At 34.2% G+C, this 25218-nt stretch overlaps 1 protein-coding gene across 1 annotated transcript in view; it reads right to left on the bottom strand.

The window, feature by feature from the left end:
- LOC102803093 (uncharacterized) overlaps positions 1-25218 on the bottom strand; it is a 63163-nt gene that overhangs the window by 2603 nt on the left and 35342 nt on the right. Inside the window, exons 2-10 of the mRNA XM_085498038.1 lie at positions 10111-10231; positions 6788-7073; positions 6106-6347; positions 5102-5251; positions 4476-4711; positions 3938-4043; positions 3236-3371; positions 2531-2708; positions 727-1346 (exon numbers count right to left, since the gene is read on the bottom strand). Coding sequence (XP_085354164.1) covers positions 727-1346; positions 2531-2708; positions 3236-3371; positions 3938-4043; positions 4476-4711; positions 5102-5251; positions 6106-6347; positions 6788-6929 — 1810 coding nt within the window. The 5' untranslated portion in view covers positions 6930-7073; positions 10111-10231. The remainder of the gene's footprint in view (positions 1-726; positions 1347-2530; positions 2709-3235; positions 3372-3937; positions 4044-4475; positions 4712-5101; positions 5252-6105; positions 6348-6787; positions 7074-10110; positions 10232-25218) is intronic.

Raw genomic sequence — 25218 nt, 5'->3', positions numbered from 1 at the left:
CAGAATTCTAAAAATGCACTATGCTACCGTTAGATTTATCTGTGGCAGCAAAGACTAGAGACTTTTTTCTATTACCGTAAAATCTGTATTAGAAGCCGCAACCAAAAATTCACCATTTCTCATATGTGTAGATGCTCTAATAGAAGCCGCATCCCTTCCATTGCATTGTGCCATTTTAATAGAAGCCGCAGTTTCTAATACAGATTTTACAGTAGTTGCTCATGCAATTAACATATTGACTGATGATTTTGGTATGTGTTTGGAGCTTTCAGTGTTAGTAAAATGACAGGTGTGTCTTCAGATATAACAAGTAAGATTTTAGTAATCCAGTATGAGCGTACACACAGACATTATTCAAAATCAAAGTTAAACTCTGCAAAGCTCCTTTGTAAATACAAAACATGCAATCATTGTTGTTTTATAAAAACATATATATATATATATGAGTAATTCTTTTGCTGACCATGCATTGTTATTGTATATTTTTTTTCTATATTAATTTTGATTATATATATTTTTTTTCTATATTAATGCATTGTTATATTTTTGTTGTTATATATATATTAATTTGATGTTATAGATTTGTTTCATATATATATATATATATATATATATATATATATATATATATATATATATATATATATATTAATGCATCATTATATACCGGGGAGGGGGGGGGGTTAGTTTCGTTGCTGACACCTGAACATGTTAATGATCACTCACCTTGTGGGGATGAGCTAGCACTGCCTACAAATTTACTATTGCCATCGGCACCATCACTCCATTCCTCTGTATCAGCTAACTCATCAGTATATACTGTGAATGGATGCTGACCACTATCATGCAAGTCTGAACGAAATGAAGGGATGTCCATTTCTAAATCACTTAAACAGCTCAGATCAGAACTATCAGATGTACTATCTATAGTCACCACACTGTCGTTATATAGATGCACATCATCAACTTCACGATTTGTACTTTGATTACTGCTGTTATTGACTGGTAATACATCTTTCTTTGTTTTTGTATTTCCAACAGCGGTATTTGCAGATTCTGGTTGGACAGCTCTGAGGGATGTCTCTTCCGTTGCTCCATTCTCATTCTGTCTTTGACTAGGTTTGTTCGTAGGTTTGTTTTGTGCTTTATTTCTACCAGATGACGAGGATCTGAAGTGTCTGGGCCAATGAGTAATTTGATTTCTGACAAGTCCATTTTCAAACACAATACCGATGTCCTGGTTGTTTTTTCCTTTATGACTAATTACATTGGCAGGTTGTGTCTGTTGCTCTATAATGTCAATGGGATCGTTCTCAAAGATTAGGTCGTCATTTTCTTCTGTGGACCTGTCACAAAAAAAGTTAATCCTGCAATAATTTTATGTAATAATCTTTATTGAACTACAGCGAAAACTACAAAAACCACCAGTCTGCTTTCGATCGCGGCGAGTATCCATGGCAGGGTCTACCATCGCCACCGCCTCGCCCTCCCAAGGAATAATTGTATTGGTTTTACACTAGACACTGTACGTTACTGACTACGTTGCTTGTTGTTTAACACTACTGTATCATTTCACAAACAGTATTTGCTCCGATGTTTTTCTCGATAGTTCGTTTGTTGTGAAACTGCTAAGATGTATACTGATCACGCTCAGGTCGAATAAAACGTGTTTTGTTTTGTATAATTGGATGTGTTCATTACGGTCACTGCCCGGTGTTGATAAATACGTGCCACAGGTTTCACAACAGATACTTGTTGCTACAATCTTATCGGCGCTGCCTTTGATAAGATTCCATTCATTGGTTCAGTAAAGCAACAAAATAAACAAGAAGTTGCGAGCGCCTCGCGTCAAACTGTCGAGCGGGGTCGATTTTCGCTGTAGTATTAGTGGGATTATGATTACATGGCAAAGACGAGAACAAGCACTATTAAATGAGAATTTGATGATTTTTGTTTGTAAGGCAGTTGGTTTTCTGAGTTTGATATTGTCTTCCTTTGTTTGAAAAAGTTATCAATGAATTTGTCTGCTTGGTTTATTATTTTTGTTTGTTTGTTTGTTTGTTGGTAAGGTGATCAGTTTATTTTATGTGAGTATAACTGCACTCTGAAAATATTGTAGACTCAAGTCCTATCCCTCCGTGCACATACTAATACATACTAGTTGTTGATCGGTACATATTATATACAGGGACACAGACTAAATAAACTTGGCAGACCAGGCTTTTACCAACCCATATTCCAGCCGGGTAATCAATGGAATTGTGTATCCTTGTTGTGTACCACCAGCCCATCATAGTGGTTTTAGATACCTTTATGTGCTTCTCAAGTAGGAGTTTCATCTCAATAATTGCTAAAACAAACAGCCATGATGACAACGTTTTAGTTTATCTTACTATAGTCCCTCAACTGTGACTGTAATCCTACAGATCTGTCTCTCTTTATGACACTAGAGTAGTTTTCACTGCTACAATATTTCATGAACAACTTTTTGAAAGTTGGTTTCTAGCTATATTTAAGAAGTTTAAAGTACCTTGTATTGACAGATTTGTTTGTTCTTGTTGGGAGTTGATATCTGTTCACATCATGGTTACTTTCTTCTGTACTGCTAGTTTCTGGAGTTGAACTACTACTAGTACTGCTACCACCACTAGCTCCCTCTGTACTGTCTCCACTACTACTACTACCATTATACAGGGCAGCAGCCTTTCCTAGTTGAAACAATGATATGACAGGTTAATTGCTGTCTGTAATGGAAAGCTGCATAAACAAATGAATTATTCATATTTGACTACAGAGGGCACACTACTAAGAAAGCGAATTGAAGAGAAAAGATTATTTGCATTTAACGAGAGGGAACACTACTCAGGAAGCAAATTGAAAACAAATGATTATTTGTATTTAACCATAGGGGGCACACTCTTCAGAAAGCCAACGGAAGACAAAGGCTTATTTGTATTTAACCATCGAGGGCACACTATTCTGGAAGCAAATGGAAGACAAAGGCTTATTTGTATTTAACCATAGAGGGCACACTAATCTGAAAGCCAATTAAAAAATATTTGTATTTGGATCATTTCAAGTCATTTCAAAAAACCAATCAAACATTGGGTACACATGACTGCATAACATGATAGATCATTTGATCAAATTGGTTAGCACAGACATTACATTAAGGTAGTACTTTTTGCTTGTATAAATACAGTAAAATTAACAATTAACTACCAAGATTACTAACCAGAGTCTTCTCCCACCACACCATACTGCATAATAGTATCTGACAAGGTCAAGTCTAACTGACAAAACAGATCATCTTCAACAGTGGCTTGCACACTGTAGCTATTGGCATCATCTGTTAGTTTCCTTACTTTCTCCTGATGAAATATATACATTCACAAGTATTGATTCAGAAGTATTACAATCCAAGAATGGTAACTTATGGTTTGAACTCCACATGTATGTATGTCTGACCATCTGTCCATCACTACATGCATGCATGTGTCTGGCAGGCACCATATTTTAATGATCAACATTTTTCTGGAGTCATATTTCAGACTTTGACATTCTCTGACTTAGTTCATGATCAAACTTTATACAGTTCTTACATGACTGGGTTCATATTACTAAACGTGCTGGGTCTGTTATTTTAATGTTCATATTTTTGACATTAGGTGTCAATTATATGAGACCATTGGGGTGTGTGTGTGTGTGGGGGGGGGGGGGTGACCAGTGCATTTTCTTTGTGGTGTCATGTCTGTATAATTTAATATTAGTTGAATGTGCCAACTATTTTTTCTGCAACACCTTGCATGCAATTCTTGTTTCTCTCAGTGTCAAGCTTGCAATTGTTTTTTAAATTTTCCAGCCAGTCTCCATGATTTCAAATAATTGGCCGCTAAGTAAATAATTGAATCTGGTAATTGACATGAAGAATCGTTACCTGCAATACTTCCTTGACCTCCAATACTTCATGGTCTGATAAACTCTGTACACTTTGACATGATGAACGTGCAGCCTCTATTGTAACAATAAACTCAGAACATTTTCTGGTATAAAAGAAAGGTAATCAGTTAATTAGAAAGAAAATATCATTGCGCTATTCTAAAAAAATAATAATAAATATATTTATTGACCAATAGATTGAGTCCCATTTACGAGTGATTCCTTTCTGAGAGAAGCAAGGTTTAGATATCCTACAGTAATCTGATACACTTTTTGGAAAATGTGGTGAAAAATCATGATCCACTATGAATATTAACCAAATTTTAATTCAATCATTTTGTCGAAAAAACGTTGCTGCAACATATTGCACATTTATATGTATTTTATTATTTTCTATATTTTTGTTGTTAATTTCAGATCAAATGGACATGTTATTTTTGCTGCAGGGGTAAATCAAAATTTGTATACAAATGTGGAAATTTATGGTGCTTTATTCTGAGAAAGATGACAAAAAGATCTAGAATGATAAGACTTACTTTCTCTTTCCTTCAAGTACTTCCATTTTACCATTAGTTTTGTTTTTTATCAAAGACTTCAAATGCAGTTCTCGTCTATATAATTTTTTTCTCAGCATCTCAAAGTGACGAGTGACCTCTCTCATTAGTTTTTCTTCTCGGAATCTAATAGCATAGCCGGCATTGGATAACTGTTTTCTTTTTTCACAGAAGCGATCATGTTGCTTAGACAGTGTTTCAGCTAAACTGGACACATTCTGAAAAGGAAAACATGTTTTAAGTATTTGGAGTAAAGTGTTAACAAATAAAATTTGTATATTGTTTGTGGAAAAGAGTAATGACAACTTATCCTCATCAACTGATTTCAATAGAAAATTCCAGTGACCTCGATATATTACAAATCAACTTGGGTCACATTTTACATGATAAACAACTTTTTCAATAAATTTTGATCAACATCTGTAGCCAAGTGGAAAATACATTCATGACAGTGACTAAAAATGTGGAAAATGTTCATGTTTCAAATTTGACATGAAACATATGATGTTCACTAATTGAACTATAAAGACAGATTTGCCATTTCTGCCATAGAGGGCATAAATACTTTTAATGAAATGAACTACATAATGAAGGTTGATAGGATCTACCTTTCGTTTTTCATCAGCTACTACTGACAGTAGCTGACATTCGTGTCCTTGGTGACTACCATATACTTGACAATAAATACAGATTTTTTGTTTATCAGTGATACAGTATACTTTCTTGGGCTCTTTTTCATGACTCTGGCAAAATAATTCCTGTAATAAAATTAATGAGATAGTGGTGCTAAACTGAAGGTGAACCTGGTATTTATTTAAATTATTACACCTATCAATGTTTTCACACCATGGATGTGTGTGTGTGTAGAACTAATGAGAGTTTTCTTTAAAAAAAATCTTCCTAGTGCTGTCTATTTATTTCTCTTTTTACTATGTAAAAGTGTGTATTTTGTTTACAGACATGGGTTCTGACTGAATTTCATAATATTGTATGAAGAGCATCCTCAACCATCTAAATTGAACAGCAAAAATGATGTATCCAATTAACCTTTAGGTCTGCTAAACCATGCAGTAACAACAGTGTAAACAAGCAAATAAACAAGAAACTTAAATAAAATAAAGTAAAAGAAAGTGTATTATAAATATAAATATTTGAAAAAATAAATAAATCCGAAGTTAAAATCTTATTTTAATCAGATTGCAACCCCCCCCCCCCCTGTAGTGGTACATAATCTAGTATGAAGAGCGCCCTCAACCAAATAATAAAATAAACATTGAACCTTTTTCACATTTAATATTCAGATTCTGATTAATTTGGAAATTTCACTTTTTTGCTCATATCGAAAATTAGTCTACACGTAGATGGTAGCATTATTTTTTCTCTCCTGGATTGGACATTTTTAAAAACTTTTATTGACTATTATATTGGCATTTTTTAATCAGTCTATATATATTGCTATTGATCAATAGAATGGCCAGTCACAAAATATCTTGCAAATATTAGTACTTTTTATAACAGAACAAATTAATCTAGAGTTGTAAATGTAAAATGTAAATGATAAAGCAGTAGTATCAAAGTATACACAGAGCTCAGTGATCACTATCATACTTACAGGATTATTTTGTAATGATGTTTCCTCATCCTCGGATGCCTGAGATGATGGAGGAGGGACTAGACTTGCTCCTTTGCCAGCAGATACTGCAGCTTCCTCTAATCCTTCCAAGATTTCCAACAATGCATAGTTCTTAGGTAGCTTCCTGGTATCATTAGCAAAACCTAGAACAGTTGCAGCCTTACATGTTGGACATGTGATAATACCAGCCCGCTGAACTACACTCAGTTTCTTGAGACATTCTAGGATAAATGGAAACAAAGATGAGACAAGACAAATTAGTCATGGTGTTATGACACACTACTTGATAGTAAACAAATGATCATACTTTAGCATATAGCAACTTATTCATTTCAATTATTTATAGACATTATTTATTTTTAAATTTTTTGCTTTAATATTGTATTTAGAACTCAGAGATACTTCAGTTCTGTGATTATTGGTTGACGTATTAAGCGGTCAAGGCTTACGTGATAAGCCAAGTTCAATATTGGATCTCATCTCTATGTATACACATGTGGTATGCAGTGTACCATATATTTACAAACAAATTCAAACACATTGAAACACTTATCGTCTTAACAAACATCATACTTTAATAAACAAATCTTTCTTTGTGATTACCTTTAAGATATTTTAATGAAAATGTTTAGCAAAAAAAAAAAAAAACGGATAACAGTACCGGTACAAAAAGTGTGTCCACAGTTGAGATTTCTTGGGACATACTGCCCGTCTCTCTTGTAGCCATGGTAACATATTGAGCAGTAGTATCCCCTTGGCTCCTCCAGACAGCCATCGTTTTGTGATGGGTTAGAGGCACTCATAGCAGCTGGATATGAATATTCCTTTAGAAGACAGTGCCTGTCATGGCCTTCACCACATCTATTAGAGTGGCAACAGTAACTTATAGATGGACACCCCCACGGACCTGACACAGTGTTACCCAGTTTGGTTCAATCAGTTTCTTCCTGATGAGAAAAAGAAAAAAAAAGGTTAATTCTAAATTATTACAATAACAATATTTTCTTCACAAGAAGCACATGCACTTTTATACGTAAACTACTAAGGTACTTATGATTGTCATAATAATAGTAAATCCTAAATAGCCAGATGCCTCAAACACCAAATAATTTTTTTTTTCCCCTCTTATTTTCTTTATTCAAATGTCTGTGAATGTCTTGTGTCTTTTTTATTTGCTATCTTTTTGTATTACTTTATTTGTATTTTCAACTAAGATCCCACTTTGAAATTATTATTATTATTACAATAAATGCAATTGATGCAATTGATATTATATCAGAGATGTGCTTTTAATTGAAAAATTGTGGTACGTATGCCACAAATACTAAAGTTTATAAAACATTTATAGAAACATTTATCGAGCTACTTGCTTCAGTCAACAATTACCTCATAAACATACATTTGAGAATCATTACAGTCACTGGGAAAGTTCAATATTTATATTAGAGAGAAATAAATGATAATAACAAATCCGGTGATGAAATTGTAATAGGTTTACATGGTGGTCTGCAAGTGATACATATCAAACTATGTACTAGTAATGACCATCAGATTCAGTTGCAAGGATCAGAATCACATTAAGGTGGGTGATACCAATGGAAAACAACAAATTTGATTTTTCTCATACTTCCATGAAGGATCACACAAAGGATTTAGGAAACTAAGAAACTCATTGTACAATATAGAGTAAAAACAAGTTTTACCAATAACATTTTTCCTGCTAAAATTATGTTCAAACATTTTGCTTATTTTTATATCTTTTTTATAATATTTTGGATATTTTTGGACAAAATTGACATAATTTCACATGGGGTGATAAAATCTTTCTTCAAGTCTGAAAACAAATTTGGCATGTCTTATTTTGTGAAAAAAGTGAGAAAATTTAAAAGGTTGCTTACATAATTTATATTATTAATAATAATCCTATTCTCTAAACAATCAGAAAACTAACATCAGCTGTTTAAACCAGCAGAATTGTTTCCATATTTCTCTAAAATGTTTGATCATGACCTTCATAGAAATATCAACAATGTCCAATTGGAGGAAAATACGGAATGAAATTATAGAAAAATACACAAAATGTTGTACTATATTTTTGGCAGGGAAAATTACACTACTTAATGCCAATTATCAGTATTTTTTTTTATATAATTTTTCTAGATTTTAATGGCAAAATGATTTGTGCAATCTGATTAGTTATCAATGCTTACATCAATTTCATATTTTTTCTCAACAAAAACTACAGTACCTGTAACACAATGTTGGAAATACCAAAACATTTAATTATAATATTATAATATCACATCCAAGTGTGTTAAATCATGCACACATTGCCAAAAAACATGATCAGTTTTACCTCCTTAAGACAAAGTATTATTTAAATAAAGTACTAGGGTTACACACATTGGTATTTATTTCTACCACACAAGTTGATTAGATTCTCACACTGTATATCCCTGTAATTATGCATATTATATGTATACAGAGGATTAGTTTTCCAGGACAATTAATTATTAAATCTTAAAATAACATTTGATCCTTATCTCAGTTTATCAGGTCATGGTCTTGCATTAATCATTTAAGTGGATTCAAGATTTCCTTTGTGTTATATAGGTGTTCTTATACTGACATGCAGTTATTCTGTTATTTCTCACCTTTTCATAAGTGTTCTACACTTGTGTATAAGTTTGTGTGTATATAAGATAAGATAAGATAATTCTTTATTACAACCATATTGAAAGAAATTCAATTTGGATGAATACAAATGTAATAAAGGTATAACAAACTATTCTAAAAAACTAAAACTATACTTATCATAAAGATACAGTAAAGAAATATTACTGGTACTTGTTGATAAAAATTAAAATATTACATTTCCATGAGTTTTTGTTTAACATTGATAATATTGTTTTCTTGTCGTATATGATGTTTTTTTATGTATTTAATTAATTCTTTTATCAATGGTCTGTTCTCAGCAGTCTGTTTTCTGTGTTATTTGCTTGAACAAAGTTTTCAATTGATTCTGAGAACTTTGTGTGTAATCTTACTCTGGCCTCAGTATAAAGACTACATGATGTGAAAAAGTGTAGCTCATCTTCAGTAATATTACATTTTGCACATTTTCTATCTTCAATTTCTATTTTTAGTTTTTGGTGTCTTCTAGATTTGATGATTAATTATAGATGTGTCAACTGAATGTGTTAGTCCCTATTAAAGGGTGGGGGTGGTGGTGGTAGTCAGTGTCACTAACACTAACATAATGGCTACAAAATCACAGCACAAAATCAGTAGCATTTACACTGAAATAATGTTTTGAAATAAAACATCAATGCCAACCACACATACAGAGAAGTTTGAATCATTGCAGTTACGGGTTAGCCACTAAAAAAAAAGAGGGAGGGGGTCCCACAAGAAACAATAGCCACCCCTATCTTTGTTTATATACTCATTAGATCACCATACATACAGAGAAGTTTGAATCATTGGGGGTTACTCATTTGAAAACAGGGGGGTTCCACAACCCACCACTTTGTTTATAAGATTAAGATATACTATAGATTTTGATTTGGAACATACCAAAGAATCCTTGAGCAATGTCCAATAACAAAAAACAAAACAAAAATAATGTGAAAACAAGGGAGTAGAAAACAAATTAGCCATGTACCCCTTTGTTTAAACATTCATTAGATGCAATACAAACAGTTTTTGTCTGTTCACATTATTACAACAATATTTTGTTTCTCAAAATACCCGGTCTACAAATACGTAAACAAACTCATTAAAGGGCGACTGTCATCATGCAGCACATGTTTGAAATTCATGTAAACAAACATTTGTATATTACACCTGTATTGTACATCACTATGATTTCTATACAAAACGTGACGCAGTGCGACAACCACTGCCCTTTAAGAAGTGAGGGGAAGCTTGGATGGAAATGAATGATTTAGACAATTAAAATATATTGCATCTAGATCTACTTACCTTATCTGTCAATGTAATGTTGCAATATAAAACACTCAGTCAACAAGCCTGTCTCCTTGATCTCAGCTAGCAGCTCTTTATCCTATCACTTGTCACAAGTAAACCATGATGAATCATCATACTGTCAGAATGAAACGTAATTAATTTATTACCAAACGCTTCAGCGTGGTATTAAGATTTTGTTTTCAGGCTTGGGTGGTACCAAGGTGGAAAATGGTTGCACATATGGGGGGTAATTCCTGGAATTGCAATAGAGAGGGTTCAGGCCGAAATACATATATATAGTGTTTCCATGTTTCGTCTGATATTTCTGTGGTATTCTGCTGCTGTAAATATGCAAGATTTGTTCCAAAATTCAGTGTGTTGTGTGCACTCCAGGGTTATTCGTTTTTTTGCTCAAAACACCCCTATTTTGTAATGGCAGAGTCGAATAGTTTCACTCCCACTGGGAAATCTGCATTGTTACTTGAATGAGAGCTAACTAAACACATTTTCCAGACCGGCGAAAGTGTATGCAACAGCCAATTTTAACAGCCTGTCACGTGATTTTAGTCTGTATGTCAACATCAAAAGAGGCTAGTCCATTTACGCAGGTATAACTGGGAATAGAATATGTGAGGGATTGTATCAACAGAAATGTGTATAATGAAAAGTAACATCTATCCTTCTTTTGCATCGCTGAGAATTTCTGTTTTAGTATACTGGTTTGAAAATGTTGAATTTGCATGATTTGCAATGTGTTTTTTTACTAAAACTCCCCTATTGATCGAATCCTGGGTTTGAAAGAGAATGGCACACCACGTGATTCGTTTGAATACAATGGTGAAGGCACGCAAGCATGACTTACGTTGTCAGCAGTAGTCGCGTAGCTTCACGCTACAACTTCACTTGTGATGCTGCTTGTTTGCCGTGGATTGAATTAATCTTGGTTACCGGTTAAAATGTTGCTTATTTGGCATTGGTGATCTTTATTTGGAACTGGGTAACGTCGCCAGCAGAAACCTCCTGGGATTTTGATGTTGACGGTTGCGCCTCCATGGCAATCGCTAATTTTACTGCCGGTGGATCTTCCAAGAGCCCTTCGGGGTTTATAAAACTCATTCAACATACATCAAGTTCTCTCAATCGTAGTAGTCCATGTGATGTACACCTAATATGCCAAACATGTTGCTGAACGATTTTGCCAATGAAAACAAGCCGGTTGGCGATCCACTCCACTAAAAAAAAAACTAGCAATATGTTTTCGGCTGTTGCCATGGTAGGACATGAACGTGAAGCTAACGTCGGTTTATAACTAAAACCAGGCACCGTATACAAAGTTCGCAAAAAAACATTCAGTCCTTAGAAGTCATTTTATTTTATTGCTAGGACGTATGCTGTTGTTAGGGATTGGTCAGTTACTTCGGCCTGGGGGTGGATCAGTAGGGGGGGGGGGGTTACCCTGTTTTTGATTTTGCGAATGGGGGAGGGGGGTCACCCTGTTTTCCACAATTCACACACGCGCTTATGCATATATTTTTTTAAATTTTATTTCAGAACAATAGATTAAAAAGTTAATCGTACAAATGTGTTCTTAATAATAACTATTACCATATTGCCTATAAATTTGTTGATGCAAAAAATGTTACAGGCTAAATATTTTGGGGTTGAAGTTGACAAATAACTAACAGATTATGCAATGCGGCAGAGCCCCATGCAATTATACAGTTAAGTTTTGAACACATCCCAAGTCCATGTGATATCAGATTATTTTATTTAAAGTCTGAAGTCACCATTGTATAAGATATTTACTGGATTTATCCAATTGTAGCTGGAGACGGAAAAACCCAGCAATTAGTACAAAGAGCAGTGACAGTTTTTGTTCAGCAAATCAAAAAAGTTAAATGGATTCATGTATATAAATAAATAGTTTTTTTGTTTTTTTAACTTTTAAATATGCATATTTTGCTCTGTAAAATACCAAAATCCAACACAAATTTATACAAAAATCAAAGTGTCCTTTGTTTTCATAAGCACAGACTGTGCTTCAGGTGTAAAGCTTTCCTGGTCTATAAGATATGAAAGATATGTTAAATCCAAATTAGTTTTCAAACCGCCTAGATTCAAATCCTCTTTTCCTATCTTAAAAGGGCGTTTATCAAGTGAGTACTCCACAGCTTTGTTTTTATTTACTATCTTTAGCAGCATAGATTTCCCTACTGCAGCCTTTTCTGTAGTCGTTTTTTGGCTGTATGCTTCCCCTCCCCTCCTAAGGTGACTGGTCTATTAAATGCAAACACTAAAAATTACGGCAAACCATGATATTTTAAATGCACATCATACATTTTGTAATCATGTCAGAGCCAAAACTGTTAATGTTTCTTTGTTTTTCGGGGGGGTCAGCATGTTTTAAAATATAATGTTAGGGGGTCGCCCACTTTTTGTTGTTGATAGGGGTGGGTCAACTGAGATTTACAGCTGACAAAATGGAATCTGCCGACCCCCCCCCCCCCCAGGCCAGAGTAACTGAACAATCCCTTAAATTTATTATTTCCAACCATAGTATTTTCTGGATTGCAGGCAGCATTTACAGTTCATTCAAAGTTCAAAGTTGCGTCGGGATTACGTTGATACAGTGTAACAATGTCGGCGTCGGTGATCTCTTACCGGTGTGCAACGTAGCCAAAATAAAAGGAATGAATACAAGACTAGTGGGAGGTAATAAATTTGGGGTCCAAAGTATTCAAAAAACAGTTTTTGGCTGTTGCCATGGTAGCTGTGGACCAGGATTGTTTTGCCAATTAGTGACGGTACGACCTGCCTGTCAATTATAAACAAAATTAGCCAAGCCAAAAAAAATCTCAGTAAATTGTTGCCCACACTCAAGCGGATTAGAATGAGCTACGTCCATGCTTTTTATTCGTAGAAATGTAGGGTGTGATACATTTGGCATGAAGGTATTAAAAAATTCAGTTGTTGGCTGTTTCCATGGAAATGGTGGTCAGAATTTGTTTTCAGATTTTACCAATAGTAACTTTGTGCCCACACTCAAGCTGAGCAAAATGAGCTATGTCTGAGGTGTTGTATCCAACATTTGTAGGAGATACATTTCCTGATAACTAGGGTGAAGGTGTGACCTACCTGCTAAGTTTGAGCGAAATCGGCCAAGCCAAACAAATCACAGCAGAATTAATACGTGAAAACACTAGAAATCACACACACAGATACACAAAATTAAAGTGATTTTAAGGGCAATCCAAGTGGAGCGAATCGCCAATACCATGTTCATTTGCATATTGACCGTGAAAATACCAAAAACATCATTGCATGGGTGATATGCAAATTAGTTTTAGTCAAAAAAAGTTACTGCTTAGAAGTACCATTACTGTTGTTAAAATTTCATTTCACTCGGCAAATATATTCATGTACCCAAACGTAAAGTATCGTACTTCTAAATATTGTTTATTTCTGCTGTGTTTCGAAAAACGCTACTCTTGAACGGACTACTTTATTCGCTCTCAGACCTCATTTGCATATGGGGTGTGGAAGTACCGATTTTGATTTCAGGGACGAATCAAAATAAACTGTAGTATATATGTAATAATGTGGAATACTTCCTTTCACTGTGAACATTTTTCCGCTAAAATAAATTCCAGTGAAAATGCCATTTCCCTCACACTCTATTGATACTTGACACATCACAGTGAAAATTTGATTCACACCGTATGCTTGAAAACTTTTCATCGAAAATAAATTAAGTGAAATTCTGTGTGATTTCATGAGAGTTGAAAATGAAAAAATTATATGACACCCAACCCTACCACTCCATACACAATGTAACCACGCCTCAAAAACATCCTTTCACCAGTGTATTCTATTTGAATTCAGGAGAAATTTAAATAAACAAATTACATGACAACGAACTTAATTATAATTTCAACTTCTAGTTCAGCACTGATTAAATAAACTACCTCGTCTTTATGCCAACTTGAAGTTATTCAATGCCTACACCAGTGACTTCAAAATCTATGTTTCAATTCCAGGAATTTCACTTGCTATTAATTGTATGGGAGTGCCAGTCTTTTATTTTCTATTGTAATGTCAATTTCTTGTGATTACTAGGAAAATGAAGCTGTAACCACAGACCACAGTGCTGCAACTAAATCCTGGTATAAGCACCGGTTAGGCAGTCTTGAACTATGCATGTGAAGCCAGCTGAGAGGTATATCCAATCCTATAGATTTCTCATTGTTTGGTAACTATTTGCTGCAAATGCAACAAAAATCAATATAAAAATATTACCCACACAGCATTCTACAGGTTACTTGTAATTACTATATATCAGTGGACAACTGAGGTTAGGTATTGTACATGATTCACCATGACTGGACTTTGCAATACTTATATCAACATGTATTGGGTTCAACCATTATATTACGAGAGGGGAGAAGGGTTCTATTGATGAGACTACACCATTCTGTTATTATCACCTAGGTTTGAATTTTAATTACGATTCTATGGTTTTCCAATTTCAAAGCTAAATCTTCTAAAAATTCCTTATTGACATTATGACAGTAATATACAAGATATCTCGGCAATGACCTCAATTATGCATGTACACAGTAATATATGTTCTTTTTGCTGCATTTGCCCTAAGGGCTAGATGTATTAGATGTTTTGGGATAGGTTCTACTTGACTTTTTTGCTCCAGTAACATTATTCTAAGAATATAAGTACATGGGAAATCTTATCATATAATCAACTAATATCACTATGGTAACCAATTTAAATTAGAAAATAATGACAATATGTCACAATTTCTAGCTTTTACTAGCAAGTTATTATTTCCACCTCGTATTATATGCAGAATAACTCCCACATATTATTTTGATCTTAATGAAAAATGATAAAAATTAGCTGGTTTCCCAACAAATCTTAAAATATTGAAGCATATTAGGTTGTGGTGTCCGATCACCAAATCAAACAAACCTCCGACTGTTGTAGTCACTTATAGTCACCTTAAATTTAGGGGTGGCTTCTAAATTTATTTTCAGGATTCTGTTTGATAAGACTTCTCATGAACTGTACAAAATTCAAAGGCCTTATTATGTTTACAGGGGTAAGTGTGATGCTTTCTATTGTGAATACAAATTAGCAATTTATGACAATATTTGTAAGTTACCAACTCTTAAGATTCAAGTGCTTGCTAGACACTAAAGATAGCTTCATTATTAACTGCTTGGGAAAATTTATTTATTTTATTTCTACACTTTAGTTTAGTCTATTTTTTGCTTGATTTTTTGACCTGTGATTTATCTTTTTTTTCATTCATACTAAATTTTGTGTCAAATAAAAATCTATCTATATCTACAGAGTGGGAATGGATCTTATATAACTGTGGATAATTTGATGAGAGTAATCTTCTGAACATCCTGAGAAGCAAGAAACATGAAACCTGACAAACTGCAGGATGTGGCAGGTGTCACCAACAGGGTCTTAGGTATAATCAATTATTTCATGGGGGTGGGTGGGTATAAGCAAGGAGGGGAGTATATAATTAACATTTAAACCTCAAAATTAAGATTAAATACTGAGTGAAGACTGTAAATTTGTCACCAGAGTGAAACTTAGATGGTGATCTAATTTATTTATTCATAGATAGATGCAAATATTGTATATTTATTTGAAAGCAGTATGTGAACTCCACAGAACTGAGTGTGCTTAAGGATCATACAACAATAAATGTTACATATTAATATTGATCACTTTTAGAAGATCCGCTACAAGCAAATACAATAGAAACAATAAAATAAAATTATGTGTCATGCTTACATAGTAATAGTTAAAATAAAAATTAAAGCCGCAAGCGGCATCACCGGGGCCCAAGCTGACAAGATTCTGTTTCATAATTAATGTGGTCACATGTTAGACAATCAGGTAGCTTGAATTATTAGTAACATGAGGTCAAAATGAAGTTGGTACCATGTATTTACCTATTTTGGTTATCGAAATATGGTTTTCAGGATATATAATGAGCCATGTTCTTATGCACAATAATGAGATTACATAATCATATATAGCCATTTCTAATGTCAGTTACATCTTTCATTCAATGTCTTCATAATGACACTAGTTACATGTCCTGCTCTGCGACAGTGTTTTAGATATGACTGCTATGCATATTAATGAGTTCACATGACCATATATGGTCATCTGTTATTTTAATCAAATCTCTTGTTCACTGTTGTCATAAGAACACAGGATTCATCTTCCTAACTGCAACAGTGTTTAAGATATAATGGTTATGCATATTAATGAGTTCACATGACCATATATGGTCATCTGTTATTTTAATCAAATCTCTTGTTCACTGCTGTCATAATAACACAGGATTCATCTTCCTAACTGCGTCAGTGTTTTAGATATGACTGCTATGCATATTAATGAGTTCACATGACCATATATGGTTATCTGTTATTTAATCAAATCTCTTGTTCACTGTTGTCATAATGACACAGGATTCATCTTCCTAACTGCGACAGTGTTTAAGATATAATGGTTATGCATATTAATGAGTTCACATGACCATATATGGTTATCTGTTATTTTAATCAAATCTCTTGTTCACTGTTGTCATAATGACACAGGATTCATCTTCCTAACTGCAACAGTGTTTGAGATATAACGATTACGCATATTAATGAGCTCACGTGACTATATATGGTCATCTGTTATTTTAATCAAATCTTTTGTTCAATGTTGACATAATAACACAGGATTCCACTTCCTAACTGCAACAGTGTTTGAGATATGACCGTTATGCATATTAATGAGCTCACATGACCATATATGGTCATTTGTTATTTTAATCGAATCTGTTGTTCAAGTTTGTCATAATAACACAGGATTCATCATCCTAACTACAACAGTGCTTGAGTTATAACAGTTATGCATATTAATGAGGTTAGAAGCCCCCACCCCATGGGTGCCCAGCCACGTGGCCTAACAATGTGCTATTGGGGCAAAATGATGCATCTGATGACACAAATGCACATACAAAATTTGAAAGAAATCAGACTAATACAAAACATGTAGTTGCATAATTTCTATTTTCACAAAATCCAAGATGGCGGCCAAACCACGTGACTGATCAAAATAATATTATTTTTCTCGTATGCAGCTAAGGCCAGGCATGGTAAATATAAAAACATCTAGTAGATTGGTTGAATCGTCTCTGAGAAACAAATACCCAAACTTTTGGTCAATTTTGCTTAAAATCCAAAATGGCGGCCAAACCATGTGACTGATCTGAAATTTTTTTTAGGTTTCTGAAAGGGCTTGATACACAGATGCCATGAAGCAAAATTGAAAATATTCCCTCAAGTGTTGCCAGAGTAAAAAACTACTTCCTGTTTAGAAGAAATCCAAAATGGTGGCCAAACCACGTGACCAATCGTAAACATTTTTTCAAACATAAATGGGATTCATATATAGAAGCTAAATACTACATATGAGAGCATTCTGCTTGGTGGTTCTGAAGAAGAAGATTTTTAAGTGTTTTATGCCGTTTTTAGGAAAAACAAAATGGCGGGAAAAGTCACATGACCGCTAAAGTTTTTATTGCTGATATTTATTACACATGAGTTGTACTATATACCATAAAAAAATCTAGACGCCTAGACCCTCAGAAAGTGGTCAAACAGCCACTTCCGGTTTTATTTCAATCCAATATGGCTGCCAAACTAATTGACCAATCGAAATTCTGAAAGCATGTTGCACCAGTTCACAATAGGGACTATCAGTATAGAGCATTATCAGACCATTCCGTTCAGCGGTTTTCTCAAACGGCTTGACGAAAAAAGTTACGGAAGAAAGAAAGAAAGAAAGATTAAAGCTGCAAGCAGCGTCACAGGGGCCCAAGTATACATGCCATAAATAATGAGGTCAAATGATACACAATTAGTTTGAATGATTAGTACCATGAGGTCGAAATGCAGTTGGTTCCATGTATTTATTTGAGATATAAAGGTTATTAATATATGGTCATCTGTTATTTTAATCAAATCTCTTGTTCAACGTTGTCATAATAACACAGGATTCATCATTCTAACTACAACAGTGCTTGAGTTATAACAGTGATGATTATTAATGAGGTTAGAAGCCCCCACCTCATGCAGTTGGTTCCATATATTTATTTGAGATATTAATGTTATGAATATTAATGAGTTCACATGACCATAAATGGTCATCTGTTATTGTAATCAAATCTCTTGTTCATTGTTGTCATAATAACACAGGATTCATCTTCCTAACTGCAACAGTGTTTGAGATACGATTATGCATATTAATGAGCTCACATGACCATATATGGTCATCTGTTATTTTATTCAAATCTCTTGTTTAACATCATCATAATAACACAGGTTTCATCTTTCTACCTGCAACAGTGTTTGAGATATAACAGTTATGCATATTAATGAGTTCACATGACCATATATGGTCATATGTTATTTTAATCAAATCTCAGGTTCACTGTTGTCATGATAACACAGGAATCATCTTCTTACCTGCAACAGTGTTTGAAATATAACAGTTATGCATATTAATGAGTTCACATGACCATATATGGTAATCTGTTATTTTAATGAAATTGCTTGTTCACTGTTGTCATGATAACACAGGAATCATCTTCCTAACTGCAACAGTGCTTGAGATATAGCAGCTATGCATATTAATGAGGTTAGAAGCCCCCCTCCCCATGGGCGCGTAGCCACATGACCTAGCCATGTGCCATTAAGGGGAAAGAATGTATCTAAAGAGTAGAATACACGTACAAAATTGTATTCCAATCGGACTAATACAAAACATGTAGTTGCATAGTTTCAATTTTCACAAAATCCAAGATGGCGGCCAAACCACGTGACTTATCGAAAATATATTATTTTTTCCATATGGAGTTGAGGCCAGGCATGGTAAATATAAAAACATCTAGTAGATTCGTTGAACCACCTCTGAGACACAAATGCCCAAACTTTTGGTCAATTTTCCTCAAAATCCAAGATGGCGGCCAAACCATGTGACTGATCTGAAATCTTTTATAGGTTTCTAAAAGAGATTGACATAGAGATGCCATGTAGCAATATTGAAAATAATCGCTCACGTGTGGCATGAGTGAAAAACTACTTCCTGTTGAGAACAAATCCAAAATGGCGGCCAAACCACGTGACCAAACATAATGAATTTCTCAAATCTAAATCTGCTCCATATGTAGAAGCTAAGTACTGAATATGAGAACATTTTACTTGGCGGTTCTGAAGAAGAAGATTTTAAAGTGTTTTTTGCCGTTTTTAGGAAAAACAAAATGGCGGGAAAAGTCACATGACCGCTAAAGTTTTTTTTTCTGATATGTATTACACATGAGTTGTACTATATACCATAAAAAAATCTAGACGCCTAGACCCTCAGAAAGTGGTCAAACAACCACTTCCGGTTTTATTTCAATCCAATATGGCTGCCAAACTAATTGGCCAATCAAAATTCTGAAAGCATGTTGCACCAGTTCATATTAGAGACTATCAATATAGAGCAATTTCAGACTATTTGGTTCAGTGGTTTTCTCAAACGGCTTGACGAAAAAAGTTACGGAAGAAAGAAGAAAGAAGATGAAGAATTAAAGCCGCAAGCGGCGTCACCGGGGCCCAAGCTGACAAGATTCTGTTTCATAATTAATGTGGTCACATGTTAGACAATCAGGTAGCTTGAATTATCAGTAACATGATGTCAAAATGAAGTTGGTACCATGTATTTACCTGGTTTGGTTATCGAAATAGGGTTTTCAGGATATATAATGAGCCATGTTCTTATGCACAATAATGAGATTACATAATCATATATAGCCATTTCTAATGTCAGTTACATCTTTCATTCAATGTCTTCATAATGACACTAGTTACATGTCCTGCTCTGCGACAGTGTTTCAGATATGACTGCTATGCATATTAATGAGTTCACATGACCATATATGGTCATCTGTTATTTTAATCAAATCTCTTGTTTACTGTTGTCATAATAACACAGGATTCATCTTCCTAACTGCAACAGTGCTTAAGATATAATGGTTATGCATATTAATGAGTTCAAATGACCATATATGGTCATCTGTTATTTTAATCAAATCTCTTGTTTACTGTTGTCATAATAACACAGGATTCATCTTCCTAACTGCAACAGTGTTTAAGATATAATGGTTATGCATATTAATGAATCACATAACCATATATGGTCATCTGTTATTTTAATCAAATCTCTTGTTCAACGTTTTCATAATAACACAGGATTCAACTTCCTAACTGCAACAGTGTTTGAGATATGACAGTTATGCATATTAATGAGTTCACATGACCATATATGGTCATCTGTTATTTTAATCAAATCTCAGGTTCACTGTTGTCATGATAACACAGGAATCATCTTCCTAACTACGACAGTGTTTGAGATATAATGGTTATGCATATTAATGAGTTCACATGACCATATATGGTAATCTGTTATTTTAATGAAATCAATTGTTTAATGTTGTCATAATAACACAGGTTTCATCTTCCTAACTCGAACAGTGCTTGAGATATATCAGTTATGCATATTAATGAGGTTAGAAGCCCCCACCCCTCAGGCGCCCCGCAACAAACCCCAGCCACGTGCCATTCGGTTGAAAGAATGCATCTCAAGAGTAGAATGCACATATACAATTTTAACCAAATCCGACCAATACAACACATGTAATTGCACAAGATTTGTTTTCATAAAATCCAAGATGGCGGCCAAACCATGTGACTGATCAAAATAATATTATTTTTCTCATATGGAGCTAAGGCCAGGCATGGTAAATATAAAAACATCTAGTAGATTGGTTGAATCACCTCTGAGAAACAAATGCCCAAACTTTTGGTCAATTTTGCTTAAAATCCAAAATGGCGGCCAAACCATGTGACTGATCTGAAATATTTTTTAGGTTTCTGAAAGCGCTTGATACACAGATGCCATGAAGCAAAATTGAAAATATTCCCTCAAGTGTTGCCAGAGTAAAAAACTACTTCCTGTTTGGAAGAAATCCAAAATGGTGGCCAAACCACGTGACCAATCCTAATAATTTTTTCAAACATAAATGGGATTCATATATAGAAGCTAAATACTACATATGAGAGCATTCTGCTTGGTGGTTCTGAAGAAGAAGATTTTCAAGTGTTTTTTGCCGTTTTTAGGAAAAACAAAATGGCGGGAAAAGTCACATGACCGCTAAAGTTTTTATTGCTGATATCTATTACACATGAGTTGTACTATATACCATAAAAAAATCTAGACGCCTAGACCCTCAGAAAGTGGTCAAACAGTCACTTCCGGTTTTATTTCAATCCAATATGGCTGCCAAACTAATTGACCAATCGAAATTCTGAAAGCATGTTGCACCAGTTCACATTAGGGACTATCAGTATAGAGCATTATCAGACCATTCCGTTCAGCGGTTTTCTCAAACGGCTTGACGAAAAAAGTTACGGAAGAAAGAAAGAAAGAAAGAAGAGTCACCGGGGCCCAAGCTGACAAGATTCTGTTTCGTAATTAATGTGGTCACATGTTAGACAATCAGGTAGCTTGAATTATCAGTAACATGAGGTCAAAATGAAGTTGGTACCATGTATTTACTTGGTTTGGTTATCAAAATATGGTTTTCAGGATATATAATGAGCCATGTTCTTATGCACAATAATGAGATTACATAATCATATATTACATAATCATATATAGCCATTTCTAATGTCAGTTACATCTTTCATTCAATGTCTTCATAATGACACTAGTTACATGTCCTGCTCTGCGACAGTGTTTCAGATATGACTGCTATGCATATTAATGAGTTCACATGACCATATATGGTCATCTGTTATTTTAATCAAATCTCTTGTTCACTGTTGTCATAAGAACACAGGATTCATCTTCCTAACTGCAACAGTGTTTAAGATATAATGGTTATGCATATTAATGAGTTCACATGACCATATATGGTCATCTGTTAATCAAATCTCTTGTTCACTGTTGTCATAATAACACAGGATTCATCTTCCTAACTGCGACAGTGTTTTAGATATGACTGCTATGCATATTAATGAGTTCACATGACCATATATGGTTATCTATTATTTAATCAAATCTCTTGTTCACTGTTGTCATAATGACACAGGACACATCTTTCATTCAATGTCTTCATAATGACACTAGTTACATGTCCTACTCTGCGACAGTGTTTCAGATATGACTGCTATGCATATTAATGAGTTCACATGACCATATATGGTCATCTGTTATTTTAATCAAATCTCTTGTTCACTGTTGTCATAAGAACACAGGATTCATCTTCCTAACTGCAACAGTGTTTAAGATATAATGGTTATGCATATTAATGAGTTCACATGACCATATATGGTCATCTGTTATTTTAATCAAATCTCTTGTTCACTGTTGTCATAATAACACAGGATTCATCTTCCTAACTGCGACAGTGTTTTAGATATGACTGCTATGCATATTAATGAGTTCACATGACCATATATGGTTATCTGTTATTTTAATCAAATCTCTTGTTCACTGTTGTCATAATAACACAGGATTCCACTTCCTAACTGCAACAGTGTTTGAGATATGACAGTTATGCATATTAATGAGCTCACATGACCATATATGGTCATTTGTTATTTTAATCGAATCTCTTGTTCAAGGTTGTCATAATAACACAGGATTCATCATCCTAACTACAACAGTGCTTGAGTTATAACAGTTATGCATATTAATGAGGTTAGAAGCCCCCACCCCATGGGTGCCCAGCCACGTGGCCTAACATTGTGCTATTGGGGCAAAATGATGCATCTGATGACACAAATGCACATACAAAATTTGAAAGAAATCAGACTAATACAAAACATGTAGTTGCATAATTTCTATTTTCACATAATCCAAGATGGCGGCCAAACCACGTGACTGATCAAAATAATATTATTTTTCTCGTATGCAGCTAAGGCCAGGCATGGTAAATATAAAAACATATAGTAGATTGGTTGAATCGTCTCTGAGAAACAATTACCCAAACTTTTGGTCAATTTTGCTTAAAATCCAAAATGGCGGCCAAACCATGTGACTGATCTGAAATTTTGTTTAGGTTTCTGAAATAGTTTGATATACAGATGCCATGAAGCAAAATTGAAAATAATCCCTCAAGTGTTGCCAGAGTAAAAAACTACTTCCTGTTTAGAAGAAATCCAAAATGGTGGCCAAACCACGTGACCAATCGTAAACATTTTTTCAAACCTAAATCGGATTCATATATAGAAGCTAAATACAACACATGAGAGCATTCTACTTGGTGGTTCTGAAGAAGAAGATTTTTAAGTGTTTTTTGCCGTTTTTAGGAAAAACAAAATGGCGGGAAAAGTCACATGACCGCTAAAGTTTTTATTGCTGATATTTATTACACATGAGTTGTACTATATACCATAAAAAAAATCTAGACACCTAGACCCTCAGAAAGTGGTCAAACAGCCACTTCCGGTTTTATTTCAATCCAATATGGCTGCCAAACTAATTGGCCAATCAAAATTCTGAAAGCATGTTGCACCAGTTCATAGTAGAGCCTATCATTATAGAGCATTTTCAAACTATTTGGTTCAGCAGTTTTCTCAAACGGCTCGACGAAAAAAGTTACGGAAGAAAGAAAGAAAGAAAGAAAGAAAAAACTGAACGATAATAATAGGGGCCTCGCCCTTTGGGCTTGGGCCCCTAAAAAACCGAACAATAAGAATAGGGGCCACGCCCTACAGGCTTGGGCCCCTAAAAAAACTGAACGATAATAATAGGGGCCTCGCCCTTTGGGCTTGGGCCCCTAACTATACTTGAGCAATGTTATATTTGACTATAATAATTAAATGTTTTGAACTGTAAAAGATGTAACAAAAGAACATGATAGAACAGAATTGTGTCATCACAAGACGAGCTGAGCTGTCTCAGCACAGACCTGTGTAATACGCTTTACTAACCAATTTTGACTAAAAATAACGTTCTGTCATCATTTTACAATAGTGTTCATGCACAGAAATTGTAACTTCTTTTTACAACTCAAATTATATTTTAATCGCATATTTTAGTTACCGGTAAGTATTGTTTAGTGAATGAAATTTAATGTTTAAACAATTCAATATTCAGAACAGCAAAAATTAATATGTAATAACTAATAAAATTTGTGTTTGAAGTTTAAAATTTCCGGCATAATTTCAAGTTTCAACTACATGCATCTTGAAATAGAACGTCCTTGAATGCAATAAAATCAGCAGCAGCGTTAACTGATTGCTGATTACATAGTTCGATGGCCAGTTTATTTCTATAATGTTTCTAAGTTTAATTTGTTATTATTTAGTGAAGAAATAATTACTCTATCTGTTAAATACATCCCGTCAGACGACTGACTTTGAAATGTTTAGTTTCAAACAAACTCCCAGCCTGCTTTGCACCACATTCTTCAGATCAGTGTAGAGAGGATGCCGACCTGCAGCATCAATGGATAGAACAGTACAATACACAGTTCTAATTCACAAAAAGTCTAAAAATAAAGCATGCTATACCCAGAAACATGAATATTTACAAGGCAAATCTTACAATTTCACTAGCTAGAAATTAAAATAAAATTTCTATCATCACACTCAGAATTAAATTTTGACGATGCACAATTGTTATTAATTTTTCAAATTGTCTATTGGGACAGTTATATATTCTCATGAGAATATATTAATTTGTTTTTTGTTATATCCTTTTATAATCTAATTATTAATTATATATTAATTGTATTAATACTATTGGAATTGCTGACGTGTTACTTGAGAGAAGCAACAAGAATCATAGTGGATGTATGCAAGCATCTAATTCACTAAAAAATAAATGCAGAGACTATTTCATTTTTTAGATTAGTGAGGAGGTTTTGATGAAATTATTTCTACATTTACTGCACGAGAATAAAGTACACTGACACTGGGATACATAACAAGTAATTGTAGCAACCAATGTCAAATTAACTCCTCCACATCTTCTCTC

The sequence above is a fragment of the Saccoglossus kowalevskii genome, chromosome 4 (assembly GCF_978046115.1).
Source record: "Saccoglossus kowalevskii chromosome 4, keSacKowa6.1, whole genome shotgun sequence".
Lineage (NCBI taxonomy): Eukaryota > Metazoa > Hemichordata > Enteropneusta > Harrimaniidae > Saccoglossus > Saccoglossus kowalevskii.
This window is presented reverse-complemented; position numbering and strand designations above follow the sequence as displayed.